Consider the following 16112-nt stretch of genomic DNA (forward strand, 5'->3'; position numbering starts at 1 on the left):
TGCAAGCATGTGTCCATAATAAACAAAATAGTGGGGGGGTGTGTGCTCTTTTTAGTCAGTTGTGCTTTTAAAAATAATAATAATAAAAAAAAAACCTCCCCCAATCCAATTTGGTTGCCTTTTGTCCTCATTTTGACCTATAAAATGCCTAATTGATATCAAACATTTTGTGTAGGGGCTTATTTCAGCTGTAAACATATTTTATTCTTGGCTACCATTTTATCCCTGAGGCATTTTAATTGCACCGTCTCATTCGAGACATTGAGCTTTTGCTGCAGACGTCTGGCTTAATTCGATGTCAGCTTTAATCATTCCAGGTGTTTGAAGCAATCACCGGGTTTTGGTGTGTTTTTTTAGTTTTAGGTTTTGTTTTTTTACATAAGCTCAGAAAAATGTTAATGCTACGTGAACTCCTCCTTTGCCTGATAAACACGGCCCACAAGATTTATTAACTCATTTTAGGAGTTGACTCCAAATAAGATCATAAAGTCATTTGTGGACCTTTTTCAGGGTTACAGATGTTTTGGTGCGGGATAAGATTAAGTGCGTTTGCGGATAATAATTTCTCCGGTATCGCTGCCTTGTTGGCTCAGCAAAAGGGCTCAGAGATTGAGCTTGGCACGAAACGCATGCTTGGTGTGTCTGGGTCAAAACCAGACATGATGTGGGCGACAGTGATTTTTGGCAGCCCCACTTTCTCTACCTGTCGCCTCCCCCTCCTCATGTTAATAGCAGCAGAGAGGGCATGGGAGGAAAAAGTTACGTGTCTCCCTATGGGGCTGCTGATTAGCAGAGGAAAAACATGGGAAATCCTAATCTTAGATCTCCCTAAACCAGCCTTTCTCAACCTGTGGGTCCCCAGATGTTGTTGAACTGTGACTCCCATCACCCCTAGCTAGCAAGGCCAGAGCTCAGGGATGATGGGAGTTGTAGTCCAACAACATCTGGGGACCCACAGGTTGAGAACCGCTGCCTAAACCGTCTTCCGGGCATGTGTCTGTGCACAGGATTCATTTACCGTAGAGGAGGAAGTGGGGTTGAGTGTGCTTGGTCTGCCCCATCAGTGAAGGGCCGTACCTCAATAGCAGAAGGTTCAGTCCCAGCATCTTCAGGCTGGAAGAGAGTCCTTGACTGAAACCTTGGAGAGCTTCTGCCTTCAGGGAACGCAGTTCTGAGCTACTTGTGTCTAGCTTCCAAGATTTGGAGGGTGACTGTGTGCAGTGCTCCTATGTGAAGAAAGCTTCGGCACTCCTCTAGGCTCCTTGTGCATTCTAGAAGCCTACCCAACCAGGGCAGGCTCCCCACTGCAGAAAGTCCCCCACCTAAGACATTAAAGCCGATGGGGACAGAGGAGGTAGGATAAGCATAGCTGCCCAGCTTCTTCCACTAGTTTTAAGGGCGGTGGGTTGTGACTCTTAATATTGCAAATGGTGTACTTCGGTCATGGCTTAGGGTTAGGTGCAAGCGCTTGGTTCTGCTACAAAATGTTTCTAGTAGAGCGCAAGGGGCAGTTTATTTGGGGTTTGAGTACCACCACTCTATCTTTGGTGATGCTGTTGGGTGTCTTCACCTCTTCTATGCATACATGCTCACGATTCATCTCGCCACTGACACTGACGCCATCTTCTTTTGTCTCTCTAGGTTTCCGATATCCAGGCGAGGACAGTTTTGCTCACATGGTCTCCTCCAAATGACCTTCTGAGTGTGGATAGGCACAGCAACGGTTTGCCTTATACCTGTATTTACGAAGTTGCCTTATCAGACAAAGGGAGGGATGGAAAGTACAAAATGATTTACAGGTAGAGAATATGCAAGTGCTAAGATTTTTACATGGTTTTTAAATAAATAAATAAAACTAAGGTGTTGGGGTTGGAAGGGTAAGGAGAAGCTGCCATCGCTGTTTTTCCAGAGTGAAGCACAATGTTCCTTCCACTTTCACAGTTGTCATTTTGCCATTTCCTCCTCCCTTTCAGCTCCCCTCCCAGCGTTTTTTTCCATAGTGTTCACCAGCTGGAATAGCCGTCTGCTAAGTGTGTGTGTGTGTGTGTGTGTGTATCCCAATGACTTCCAGAGCGGAATATTGGTGGCATGCCAGCTCGACTACTGTGTAGTCCAGACATTTCATCTAGAAAGAGGCCATTTAGCAAAGAAATTTACAAACTCACCTTTTGCCTTTGAGAGTGTTTCCATAAGCTTGGCTGTCACTGAATTTTAATATGGGAAGCAATAGGGCTTGTGGAAGTGCGGGCTTTCTATGTATAGTCAAGTTCAGCATCGAACTGCTTTAAACAGTCACAGCGTCCTCCAAAGAATCCTGGTGGCTGGAATTTGTTAAGGATGCTGAGATGTTTTGGAAGAACCCATCTTCCCCCACAGCAGAGCTGTAATTTCCAGACTGGTTGAACAGCCAGACCCTCTTCCAAGGGAACTGTAGCTCTGTGGGAGGAAGTGGGGTCTCCTAACAACTTTCAACGCCTTTAAGCAACTACGCCCACTTTTATATACGCTATATACAGCTGACTGTGCCCCCAAATACCCCAGTAATAAGATCATTAAGTTTGCAGATGATACAACGGTGGTTGGTTTAATCACGGCTGGAGAGGGGGAGGCGGCCTATAGGAAGGAAGTTGAGCAGTTGGGGGAGTGGTGCAGAAAAAATAACTTACTCCTTAACTTGAATAAAACAAAAGAGATGATTGTGGACATTAGGAAATGTAAATTGAATATTCAGCCACTTATTCTTGAGGGGAAGTGCGTGGAACAGGTCTCAGTGTTTCGATTTCTGGGAATAGAGTTGAGAGATGACCTAACCTGGGGAGAAAACAGCAAAGACCTGATGAAGAGGTTATATTTTCTGAGAATCCTCCGAAAAAACAATCTCTCAAAGGACCTGTTGGTGGCATTTTACCATTGTACTTTGGAGAGTGCATTAACTTATGGTCTGTGTGTGTGGTTTGGGAGCTGCACGACCAGGGAAAAAACAATGCTGTCCAGGGTTGTAAAGACTGCAGAGAGAATAATTGGGTGCACTCTTCCCACCTTGGATCAAATCTATGCTTCCAGGTGCCATAAGAAAGCTGCAGAGATAGTTCAGGATAGTATGCACCCCGGAAATGATCTCTTTCAGCTTCTGCCTTCTGGAAGAAGGTACAGGGTCATAAAGGCCAGGACTAGCCGCCTGAGAAACAGTTTCTACGCAAATGCAATTCTGGTTCTAAACGCAGCATAAGGAGTCTCTATAGTATATTGTATTTTAAAATGGGGTTTCAGAGTTTTTAGGGGGTTTTGAATGTTTTATGTATATTTTCAGTTTCATTGTTCAGTGTGGGACAATGACAATAAAGATATATATATCATTTCCCAGGATTCTCTGGGGGAAGCAGCGACTGTTTAAAGCGGTATGACACTGATTTAAATGCGTAGTGCACTATTGCAAGTGCTCTGGACTTAGAACGAGTTTAGAACATAGTGGCTGGGCACAATGGGTTGGCTTTTGTAACATAGGTTACATGTTGTGAGTGTGTCACTGTAGTCACACAATCCATATTTTGTACCAAAATACAGTGGTACATTGGTTCCCAAATGGCTTGGCTCCTGAACACCTCAAATGTGGAAGTGAGTGTTCCGGTTTGCGAACGTTTTTCAGAAGCTGAACGTCCGGCGCGGCTTCCGCAGCTTCCGATTTAGTGCTGGAAGCTCCTGCAGCCAATTGGAAGCTGCAACTTGGTTTTTGAACTGATTTGGGAGTCAAACGGACTCACAGAACAGATTAAGTTTGAGAACCAAGGTACCACTATACAGTATCTTTACTGCCATACCCTGATGTGTGCCAGTGGAAATTCCACTGCTTTAAAACTCTCCCTGGTATCCAAGAGGCATAGTAATATTATTTTTATACTGCCCTTTAAGAGAGGTTTACAAAACGAATGAAACAATGAGCATACACATACAAAATATATATTTTGTAAAAGCTGTAAAACAGTGCCAGAATTAACTCAAGAATACCCAAAAAGAAGAGTGGGGTAGGACTGATTTAGGCCTCTAGCCTCCATGATCCATTGATGACCATTTTTCTCTTTTTGGAATCAGCAATGTGAGCATGCCTGGACTGTGTTAGACATTGATTAGAGGTTGCTCTGTCCTTAAAAAAAGAAAGAGAGAAATATTTACGGTGTACTCTGTTATGGAAAATAAAACCTGGGATTAGGGCTATTGTGCTTAATTGCATTTTGCACTGCTTGAAATTACTACTTTTCCTTATGAGGCTGGTTTTTTTACGTCTTTAGAAGTAAGGTGTGCTATACATTTATGTAAATTGGCACTCTTTGCATGAATGTTACCATTTTTCATTTCCTTTTTTCAGTGGAGAAGAATTGGAATACAAACTGAAAGATCTTAGGCCAGCAACGGAATATCATGTCAGGTGAGCTACATTGCTTGGGTAGATTTTGCAGTTTCAATCCATTCGTTGATAGATGTTGCAGCGGACTGTCCCAGACTTTATAGTTGCTGACATTTACATGTGGATATTTAATTATCCAGCTTAATTTTGTAAGTGCTTGAAAACAGAATCGTGTTTTCCCCTCTTTTGGGACATAATCCAAGTCAATGTTGGCAACTTCTACCAGCTTGACCAATCGTTGGTGTTCCTCAGTGTATCGCTAAGTTTACAGATATTAACAAAAGTTATCTAGGATTGTCAATATTTGGACGGTCACTGTAATGTGAGTAAACGTAAAATACTGGAAATGTTCTGTTTTTCTCTTGACTACATAGGTCAAGGGTAAGACCCCTTTTCCACACATGTTTAAACAGGCTGTGTGCTCCAAATCTCTCCCTGCCTGTTTAGATTTATTTCGTTGTTTTACATTCCGTTGCTGGATTGTTGTTTCTAAGGGAAAACTTTAAAAAGCTTCTAGAATGGTTGAGTGATAAGAATAAGGTAGACTAGATGTTTCTGCTTACAAAAAAATATTGTGCCTCAGTCTTGTTAGAGCAGGGTTACCCAATCCTGGGTCTCCAGTTTTGGGACTACAATTCCCATCACCCTTACAACTGGTCCTGCTAGCTAGGAATGATGGGATTTGTAGTCCAACAGCAGCTGGAGATTCCAGCACATGGTTTCGCAGAGTATTAAACACAAAACACAAAAAAAGCACCCCCACACAAAGTAAGTGTCTCCATTTTAGCCCATCTGAGTCTTTACCTGCCCCACATCAAACGTGGATGTGGCTAGGCCCAAGCGGCCTCACAGCCGAATGAAGAGGCTTGGTGGGTTCAGTTAGGCCTTTGGGCTAGAGTTTCTCCATGCTTGAGTTAATGAATGTGGAACCAACGGATGATTGTCAATTAAGGCTGCATTCGGAAATGGAGTTTATTGCATTAGTTTTACTGTATATATAATACTAGTACTTCCATCCCAATTTCAACCTCCCTTTACACAGCAGTACCTTGTTGTGTTGTAGAAATGTGGCTTTTTGGTTAATATGCCACCATGCTAAAATTTCAAATGGCGGGAAAGAACTGCAGGCCGCTATACTGCCCCAGGCCTTATCAGCACAAAACTCCCACCATTTTCCAAGTTAAGGGAGTTGCAAAACGGTATTTTCCTGGAAACGACACAGAAAGGAGCCCTGAGCTTCCACTTGATTTCCAGAAAATGGCTTTTACGTTATGTGAAAAGTCACGTAACATGCAAAAAACAAGCAGTTATGGAAATGCCTAAGTTTTTCTTGGAGTAGACCCATTGAAATTAATTTGCCTAACTCAGTCCCGTTCATTAAATTTAATGGATCTGCTCTGAGTAAGATGTAGTTGGCTACTGCCCAAGTTCTCCCCAAATACTACCAGACCCCAGAGAAGGGTGCAAGAAGATACCTGTATTTTTTCGCTTCATAATACGCACCTGACCTTAAGACGCACCTGGTTTTTAGAGGAGGAAAACAAAGGGAAAAAATTCTGTGCGGAGCGTATAAGCGGCTCTCGCTTTTCTTCCTTTAAAGCAAGAAAAGCGAGAGCTGCTTACATGGCTTTTGTCCTGCTTTGCGCAGCTCTCACTTTGCTTCCCATCCTCCTCCCACCTCGCTGTAAACCGAGGCAACGCCGGAGCAAGAGGAGGAGACACACCGGGACAGATGCTTTGCTTGTTTTACAGCGAGGCGGAAGGAGGGGCAAACGGGAGCCCCTTCCGCCCCTCCTCCCAGCTCACTGTGAAGCCAGCAGAGCAAGCGCCGCTGACACGCTCTGTGCAGCTCTTCCTTTAAAGCGGCTCTTGCTCTGCTTGCTTTACAGCGAGCAACGGACGGGAGCCATGGCTCCGGCTGTGGAAGCATCCCTCAGCTTACGACTGCAGCGGCAGCTGAGGGATCCCTCTGCCATCCAGTGCATTCGCTCCATAAGACGCACAGACATTTCCCTTTACTTTTTAGGAGGAAAAAAAGTGTGTCTTATGGAGCGAAAAATATGTTAAATCCCCAAACAGGTTCCTGGGGACCTGTGCTAGATTGAGGGCGAATGAACATCTGGTGGGCTTTGTGTTTCTCTGCCACCACCAGAACTCCCTTCTCTGGCATGTCGCAGTGTGAGGGAAGCATTCTTGTCCAGCCATCGGTTCCCTTTGGTTTAAGGGAGGGAATTGCTTCGGATTGCCTTGCTATGCTTTGGCAAAGGCAGAGAGGCTGTCTCCTTTTCTTGCTCCATGTGTCGTCTCCCACATTCACACGCCAATAAAGAAGGCGTTCAAGAGATACAGCCTAGAAATGATTCACAGAGGAAACATACGGCTGGATCCAAAACGACAGCACACCCGAGGTTATACGGGAGAAGCTATTTACGTGTTCATTTGGTTGCCCAGTTTGGACGAGAGAGAGCAAAAGCGAAGTCAAGAGTGTCTTAACCTTGGCAACGTTTTCCAGAGGTTGACATTTTCAGAGGGATAAACTGTTCTGGAATATGCCTGTGGTTTTTGCTGCGACGCCTGAGAATCCTACTCTACTGTATAAGGCTTTCCAGCATCTTACATATGTCACTCCTTTGTGAATGCAGGTGTCTTTATTTCTTCCCAAGGAGATGTCATTGTGGCTCATGTTCAGCGCTTAGTAGCCTCAAATAGAAACCCACACAATGTTCTTACACAATTTCTAGTTGCTTTGTTTTGTCTGCATCCCTTTTAAAGGAGCTCTGCATTCGAAAGATACAGGTACAAACACGTAAACATTTGGGTTAACTTGTTCATTTTGCAATGTAGTAGATACGGTGCACATATTGCCATATGTCCCAAGGCGAGCTGATGAGGCAAGATTTGCACTGGCTCACGCCTTATGCCCTATACCAGTTCTCAAGGAGTGCTACTCTTCCTTGAGAACTCCAAGCCAGTTCTTCAAAGCTTCCCATTCTAGCACTTCAGTATAGTCATGGGAATGCCTTGCTGAATGGATGGTGCAAATGTTCTTGCCTCTCACACCAGGTTCTGATTCACTGCTCAGCCTGCAAAAAAAAGAGAGAACACTGAAACTCAAAATATGGAGAAGCCCTTTGGCATTGTCTCCCCCTAGTCGCAGGAGGTCATTTTTGAACCAGGATAGGGCCATATTTGGGACGCGGGTGGCACTGTGGGTTAAACCATAGAGCCTAGGACTTGCCGATCAGAAGGTCGGCGGTTCGAATCCCCGCGACGGGGTGAGCTCCCGTTGCTCGGTCCCTGCTCCTGCCAACCTAGCAGTTTGAAAGCACGTCAAAGTGCAAGTAGATAAATAGGTACCGCTCCAGCGGAAGGTAAACAGCGTTTCCCTGCACTGCTCTGGTTCACCAGAAGCGGCTTAGTCATGCTGGCCACATGACCCGGAAGCAGTACACCGGCTCCCTCAGCCGATAAAGCGAGATGAGCGCTGCAACCCCAGAGTCGGCCACGACTGAACCTAATGGTCAGGGGTCCCTTTACCTTTACTAGGGCCATATTGATGTGAATAAATAACCTAAATTTGGCTGAACTTTCTGCTGGCAGAGGGGGCTTGTCTGGACTGAAGATGGTTCGTTTCCGGTTTCATTCCCCTGCATTTGGACTACATATTGAGCTTGTGCCTTTGAACATGAACTGTTCAGACTGCTGGGTCCACTCTAGTAAAAAGAACCTCTTACACAGTAGCATCTATTTTTTTATTTAACTGCTTTAAAAAACTGCTTGATATTTTTTTTTAAAAAAAAAATCTGTTTTTATTTGTATACCAAAATGTAACACAAAAGCCTATACGAAGCAGAAAAACCAGTAAAACAGTATTATAAAAACAGGAATTCACTAACAGAACTGCTCCTGCAACTTATCAAACATCCACTTGTTTGCAGAAAATACATGTCTGCGTGGTATCGTGTTCCTACATTGGCTTCCCGGACATTTCCCATCCAAGGCACTAATCCAGTAGATCAGGGGGACCAGGTCCTGTGGCCCTTCAGATGTTCTTGGATTTGAGCTCCCATCACCCCTGATCATTGGCTGGGGGTTGGGACCTATGGGAGTTGTGGTCCAATGGCATCTGAGCAGTAGGTTTTCGGCGAGGCTGCAGCATCAGATAACGCTAAGTTGTTCACCAGGGTCACCCAAAACTGACCTGCTAAAACAGAGACATTCTAGTGAGGTTGGCGAAAGGAGGAAGGAGCCACTCCTCCTTCAGATGCAGCCAGATCAATAACGCCTACTTATTTCCCCCCTTCAAACTTTGTTCCCTATCTCAGGGTATATGCCGTCTACAATTCAGTAAAGGGATCCCGTTCAGAACCCGTTAGCTTCACCACGCACAGCTGTGCCCCGGAATGTCCTTTCCCACCCAAACCTTCGCACAGGACCAAAAATTCCCTAACTTTACAGTGGAAGGTAAGCAGTGTGAAAGCTCTGAGATCCTTTTTGTGCTGTATCCTTTAAAAAAACAGATTGGTGGACTGTTTCTGGGATATACGAGCAAGGCAATGGAAAGTACGTTTGCATCGACAATAAGCTGTTTCCTCTGTGGACCAGGACTTCCCACCATCACAGAATTGTAGAGTTAGAAGGGAACCCAAGAATCGTCAAAACCTTCCCCTTCTGAAGGGGTATACCTGAAGGAGCATCTCCACCTCCATCGTTCTGCCCGGACACTGAGGTCCAGCGCCGAGGGCCTTCTGGCGATTCCCTCACAGCAAGAAGCCAAGTTAGAGGGAACCAGGCAGAGGGCCTTCTCGGTAGTGGCACCCGCCCTATGGAAAGCCCTCTCACAAGATGTCAAAGAGAAAAATAACTAACAAACTTTTAGAAGACATCTGAAGGCAGCCCTGTTTAGGGAAGCTTTTAATGTTTCGTAGGTTATTGTATTTTAGTGTTTTTTTGGAAGCCGCCCAGAGTGGCTGGGGAAACCCAGCCAGATGGGTGGGTTGTAAATAATAAATTATTATTATTATTACTACTACTACTACTTCTGCTAGGCTCGGGCCTCTTCCTATTGACATTCTTAAGTGATTTTTTGAAGGGCTTCTCTTTAACTTCCTGCTTTTGTCAGGCAGCTGAGGGTTCCCACCTGATCTTCTTCCTGTCTCCAAACTATCAGCGACTGGCCTGGTTCACCTGTAACAATAAGTCATGGTTTGTTTGGGCAGAGTGAGGCTTGCTGGAATGCCTGAGCTCAGCCTAGCTGGCTAACCATGGTTTGGGGGAGCGGCGTTTGAAGCAAGCCACAAAGTGTGAATTCATGGTTTGGTATCAGCTTACGAACCATGGCTTGTTTTAACTGATGTTGCGTCCAAATCCAACAGCCTTGCCTAACCATCCCAAGAGGCTTACAAAGCAGCAGCAACGTGAGGCAAGAGCAGCTGGAGAACAAGCCAAGCTTTAGAGAAACCAAGCCGTGGCCTGTTTGGTCACCTTTGAGATGATTCACGGTTCGTTGAACCAAAAAGCGGCTAAAACAAACCATGGCATATTGTTACGTCACTTCTGGTGTTAAACCCGTCAAGCCGTTTCTGCTGAGAGTAACTCTATCGTAGTGTTTTGTGTGGGAAGTTGAAGACGTTTCTGTAACATTTGGGCTCAGAAAAGGGAAAATTCAGCAATGTGGTTAAAACTGGCTCAAATCCTGCAAGCTGTTTTATACTTCCTTTGTGGATTTTCTGCTCAGTAGTCGCCACACAGCTGGTGTGATGTGTGAGGCAATCTTCAGGTTTGTTTCAGAGGGGGACAAAATTTCTTAAGAGTAACGCTCATGGCCAGAAGAGGCACGAATGAAGGCACTGTATAGCTGATGTGGTAAAACACTTGCTTTGTTTGCAAAAGAACCCAGGTTCAGCCTCTGGCATTCCTAGACCCCAGTTTGACACTCTGGAGAACTGTTGCTGGTCAGTGTAGGCAAGATGGTCTGACTGGCCTAGATGGTCTGACACAGTATAAAGTAGCTTTTATGAAAGTGTAAATGGAACCCATCAGGTGCAACATCTGTTTAAATTTTTGCTGTGGGGATTTCTAAAAGTCTTTTTTTCCTGTAATCTTCCTGCCAGTTTCCTATTCTGTTCTTTCTCCCCATACACAGGCCCCTATCGACAATGGTTCAAAAATCACCAGCTACCTTTTAGAGTGGGATGAGGTAAGTGATAATCAATCAGGAAAAACGGCAATGAGCTTTCTGTTTTACCCTAAATCTGTTCTATAGAGAAGCACAAAATCCTTCAAACACAGGAGAATGGAATTCTGGAGGTGTAAAGTCAGATTTTTTGTGGTTATGCCCTGTAAAACATATTCGACAACATGTAAACAACGCAGTTCAGAAACACCAGTACAGTTCAAACCATGCAGGTGATTATGGCTGCATATGGACCATGCATTTAAAGCACTTGACTTCCCCCAAACAATCCTGGGAGCTGTAGTTTGTGCAGGGTGCTGGGAATTATAGCTTTGTGGGGGGATAAACTACAACCCCCGCCATGATTCTTTGGGGGGTGCCATGTGCTTTAAATGTATGGTGTGTACACAGCCTATGTCCCTGGTATTAAGGTCTTAAAAGTGAGTGTAAAATTGTACATTTTTGTATTTGCTGATTTCAAGTGTGTTTGCTTTTTTGTTGTTGTGTTAAATGAGTTGTCACCAACCTGGGGCCATTCAGAAGATTTGAACTGCAACACCCATTAGCATATCAGCCAGTCTCTGGTGTGATTGCCAGTGGAACACAAAATACAATCCACTGTGAGGCGTCTGAAATAACAGCCAACCCATACCTAGCTTGGGAAGAGTATACATGTTTATTTCTTTAAATCCATTTTTCTCCTGCTCTTCCTCTGTACACGAAAAGCATTAAAATATAAAAAAGCAGCAGCAAAAAAATAACTTACATCCGTCAAAATAAACAGGTGGGTCAAAAACTCCTGAATGAAGGAGTCATCCAAATCTCTCAGGAGGGGAGTTCCAGAGTCAGGTAGCCACCACAGAAAATACCTTTTCGCACATTGTCACCAGACAAAAGACAATTTGAATAGATAAACAAATGTTACTTATTTCAAAAACTCTACAGAGGTGAACTTCATAAGCTCCTGAAAGGAAACGGTATTGTGCTTGAGACAGCAAGTTATTTCTCAAGTCTGCCAGCTTTGGATACAGAAGGAGAAACTGCCTTTTACGTTTCTTTAGAAAATAAAGAAACTTAAAAGTGAGGAGGAATTAAAAAATAGAAAGTGAGGAGGAATTAAAGAACCTTTTAATGAGGGTGAAAGAGGAGAGCGCAAAATATGGTCTGAAGTTCAACATCAAAAAAGCGAAGATCATGGCCACTGGTCCCATCACCTCCTGGCAAATAGAAGGGGAAGAAATGGAGGCAGTGAGAGATTTTACTTTCTTGGGCTCTATGATCACTGCAGATGGTGACAGCAGCTGCGAAATTAAAAGATGCCTGCTTCTTGGGAGAAAAGCAATGACAAACCTAGACAGCATCTTAAAAAGCAGAGACATCACCTTGCCAACAAAGGTCCATATAGTAAAAGCTATGGTTTTCCCAGTAGTGATGTATGGAAGTGAGAGCTGGACCATAAAAAAGGCTGATCGCTGAGAAGAATTGATGCTTTTGAATTATGGTGCTGGAGGAGACTCTTGAGAGTCCCATGGACTGCAAGAAGATCAAACCTATCCATTCTGAAGGAAATCAGCCTTGAGTGCTCACTGGAAGGACAGATCCTGAAGCTGAGACTCCAATACTTTGGCCACCTCATGAGAAGAGAAGACTCCCTGGAAAAGACCCTGATGTTGGGAAAGATGGAGGGCACAAGGAGAAGGGGATGACAGAGGACGAGATGGTTGGACAGTGTTCTTGAAGCTACCAGCATGAGTTTGACTAAACTGCGGGAGGCAGTGGAAGACAGAAGTGCCTGGCGTGCTCTGGTCCATGGGGTCATGAATAGTCGGATACGACTAAACAACAACAACAAGAAAATAAATAAATAGGAAAAAAGGAGAGTTAAGCAGGCACTTCAGTGTAGCCTGCTTAGTGGCAAGCTGTCCAGGAGCTCCCAGACTTGCCGTCGGCTCCACCAGCTAATCCAGGTGCAAATTTTAACCCGAAACCGAGGCTTTAGTCTGTTGAGGACGCTGATCAATCAATCGAAGTGTGCAGCATAAGGTACACACAGGCATTGCACAGAAGGAGGTGCGCACATGTGAATTTTTTTTAACAGCGATAAGCAAATAGTGAAAGATCGTCCATTTTGACTTTGGAAAATGACATTCATGAATCCATATTAAGTTTTGTGCTGTTGTTCTCTTTCAGGGAAAAAGAAGCAATGTTTTCAGAGAATGTTACTTTGGGAGCCAAAAACATTACAAGCTGACGAAGCTTTGTCCGGCTGTGGGCTACACATTCCGATTAGCAGCTCAGAATGACATAGGCATGAGGTAAGTTGCACCTGATGACAGCTGCACCTGTGTGCGTCGCCGGCCTCCCAAATTGAACTCAGAGCTAAGAATTATAAGACCCCTTTTGGATCAGACCAGAGGCCTACCTAGTCCAGAATTCTGCTTTCTACAGTGTCCAGCCAATTTTGTTCCAGTAGAGCATGTAGGGCAGGGACGGTGGATGGCAGGGAGACCAACAGTCAGGGGAACCTGAGTCAATTCCAGGTAGAGCCCGTCTTCCTCCCTACTATGTCATGTAGAGGCAACACTGAGTCTAAAGAGCAGGGTGGATAAAACTCAATGATTTTTTTATTTTTAAAAAATATAAAAAATGGATTTTTAATATTTAAATCAAATTTATTTTATTTAAATGGGATTTTTAAAATAAAATGCTTTTAGAGGAGAACTCTTTCTAAAGATAGTTTTCTATTTAAGTTACATTATAGTGCAAAGGCTATTCATCAGGAAATAAGGATTTGTTTTAAGTTTTTCATGTGTGCTAAAACTCAGTCTACTTTTTTGGTTGTTTTTTTTAAACCCGTTTAACCACATCAGTTAACAAACATGGATACATATGCTATAATGTTATTGTTTTAGTTAAATAAATTGTTTAAATTGTTATTAAGGAAATGATTGTTTTTCTCCCTCCAATAAAGTGCAGCAGAAAAGTTGTCCAAATATAAACAGTTAACTTCTTAAACCTCACAATAATTTCATAATTATCTGTCAGTGTATTTCTAATAGTATAACCAAATCAGTAATTTTTTATATAACTGTAAAAACTACTGAAAATTTATTATTCCAAAAATGAAACCTTCATCTGGTTGTAAATATTAAGATTATACCAGCAAGAATGAGTCTTTCTTTAAAAAAATAAATAAATAAAATCTTACTGACTAGTGATTTAAATCGAATTGAGCAGGAGAGAGACAGAATGTGCATTTCAGCCTCGATTCACAGCTGAAAACGGAAAAGTGTCAGCATCAAGTTAGGGATAATTATTTGTTGTGTTCATTAAAAAATAATTATATACCGCCATTTGTGTACTGAAGTATCGGTACTGTGTATCGCAGTAAATCCTAAAAAGTTAACCGGAATTAGAAACCCGAAACAAAGCTGTATTCAGCTTCCACTAGTAGAGCGAGTAGCAAGTAGTTGCGGAAAGCAGGACTAGGCAGGATTTGGAAAGCAGAACAGAAGTAGCTCAGGCAGAAAGGCTGGTAGCATGTTCAAGGGTAGCAACGCACATGATCAAGGAAATTCAGCCAGGACACTCTAGTCAGTTAGACCCTCTACCTGGTAGAGGGCTGGAAGAATTGACAGGTGTGGATCTGTGGCTTCCTTGTTTTGCTGGCACGGGCACCAAATAAAACAGAAGTTCTAGTCCCGCCAGTTCCAAAACATGAGCCCTTTCCCCATTTTTTATACCTTATCTTTGTTTGGTTCAAGTACGGCCACAGATTCAGATGAGGCACTGCGTCATCTCAGCCAGCCTTGTTATCTAAGGCAGGCATAGGCAAACTCGGCCCTCCAGATGTTTTGGGACTATAATTCCCATCATCCCTAACCACTGGTCTCCTAGCTAGGGATCATGGGAGTTGTAGGCCAAAAACATCTGGAGGGCCGAGTTTGCCTATGCCTGATCTAAGGGGAAGTCTCCACCCCAAACGGCAACTAGCAAATCCGGTGTCTGCCCAGCACCTGCTCACTAAGATTCAATTTAGAATTCAAAACAGTGTGCGACTACTAAGCAGGAAAGGGGTTCGGGGTTTTTTGGGGGGGGGTGTCTCGTTGCACTTTGCAGTATGTTTGAAGGGCCACACTCTCCCTCTTCTTTTGCTCCTTAGTGGCTTCAGCCAAGAAGTTGTGTGCTACACGTCAGGGAATATTCCTCAAACTCCTTCTGCACCGAGGCTTGTCCGTGCTGGAGTCACCTGGGTCACCCTGCAGTGGAACAAAGCAGAAGGATACACACCAGAGGAAGTCACCACCTACACTCTGGAGATTCAGGAGGAGGATAATGTAAGTTCTGAGTTAATGCAGCCAAATCCAGGAAGGTCTGACATGAACCTGAATACAAAGGAAAGCCCGCACTGGGTTGAAAATCCAGGGCACCCCCTCCTCTTGGTGTTTTTTCACAGGTGTATTCTGCAACATGTTCTTAACACGATAATGGTGTTCTAGTTATCTTGCAAGGCTACCCCAGTGCTGCCACGTTACTGCATCACAGAGGGGCTATGTGCAACAAAAGCGGGACAAAAATGGAATTGGAACATTGGTGGAACAAAATGTTACGGGGTGTGACTGCCCCAATACTTTTGCAGGCATAAACTCTTTCCTGACAGTAAGAGCTGTTTGACAGTGGAATATGCTGCCAAGGAGTGTGGTGGAGTTTCCTTCTTTGGAGGTCTTTAAGCAGAGGCTTGACAACCATATGTCAGGAGTGCTCTGATGGTGTTTCCTGCTTGGCAGGGGGTTGGACTCGATGGCCCTTGTGGTCTCTTCCAACTCTATGATTCTATGATTCAAACAGTAATGAAAGGGGTATTGCATATGACTGCCCTGATAGCATCACGAGCACAAATTGTCATGGGTGTGCAGTAAAAACGAGGTGTCCTTTTATCCTGTGGAGGAAAATTCCCAAACTGTGTGGTCCAGGGGTCAGCAACCTTTTTCAGCCGTGGGCTGGTCCACTGTCCCTCAGACCATGTGGTGGGCTAGACTTTTTGAAGAAAAAAAATGAATGAACTCCTATGCCCCACAAATAACCCAGAGATGCATTTTAAATAAAAGCACACATTCTACTCGTGTAAAAACACCAGGCAGGCCTCACAAATAACCCAGAGATGAACACATTCTGCTCATGTAAAAACACACAGATTCCCAGACCATCCGCGGGCCAGATTGAGAACACAGTTGGGCTGCATCCGGCCCCCGGGCCTTAGGTTGCCTACCCCTGGTGTGGTCCATGAGCATCATTCAGGTGGTCCATGTCATGCTTGCGTTAAATATCCGTACTCATTTTAATTGTATATTTATTGCTTCTACCATTTTGCATATTGCATTTTATTGTATATTATAGTTTGATTTCTGTGGAATGCAAAGGTTGATGCAACATAAATAGGAATGCAATTAAAGAGAATACAGCATCTCCCAAAGTGCATTAGAGTTGCCGCAAGAGGCAGGAAAATCATTTAAGTGATCCACCAAGACCATCAGG

At 44.0% G+C, this 16112-nt stretch overlaps 1 protein-coding gene across 1 annotated transcript in view; it reads left to right on the forward strand.

Moving 5' to 3' along the window:
* Nucleotides 1-16112, forward strand: part of FNDC3B (fibronectin type III domain containing 3B) — a 274382-nt gene that overhangs the window by 198397 nt on the left and 59873 nt on the right. Inside the window, exons 8-13 of the mRNA XM_083739234.1 lie at nucleotides 1642-1799; nucleotides 4364-4423; nucleotides 8728-8866; nucleotides 10548-10601; nucleotides 12768-12892; nucleotides 14740-14914. Of these exons, the coding sequence (XP_083595360.1) occupies nucleotides 1642-1799; nucleotides 4364-4423; nucleotides 8728-8866; nucleotides 10548-10601; nucleotides 12768-12892; nucleotides 14740-14914 (711 nt within the window). The remainder of the gene's footprint in view (nucleotides 1-1641; nucleotides 1800-4363; nucleotides 4424-8727; nucleotides 8867-10547; nucleotides 10602-12767; nucleotides 12893-14739; nucleotides 14915-16112) is intronic.

This window comes from Podarcis gaigeae (genome assembly GCF_964106915.1).
Source record: "Podarcis gaigeae genome assembly, chromosome: 5".
Taxonomy (NCBI): domain Eukaryota; kingdom Metazoa; phylum Chordata; class Lepidosauria; order Squamata; family Lacertidae; genus Podarcis; species Podarcis gaigeae.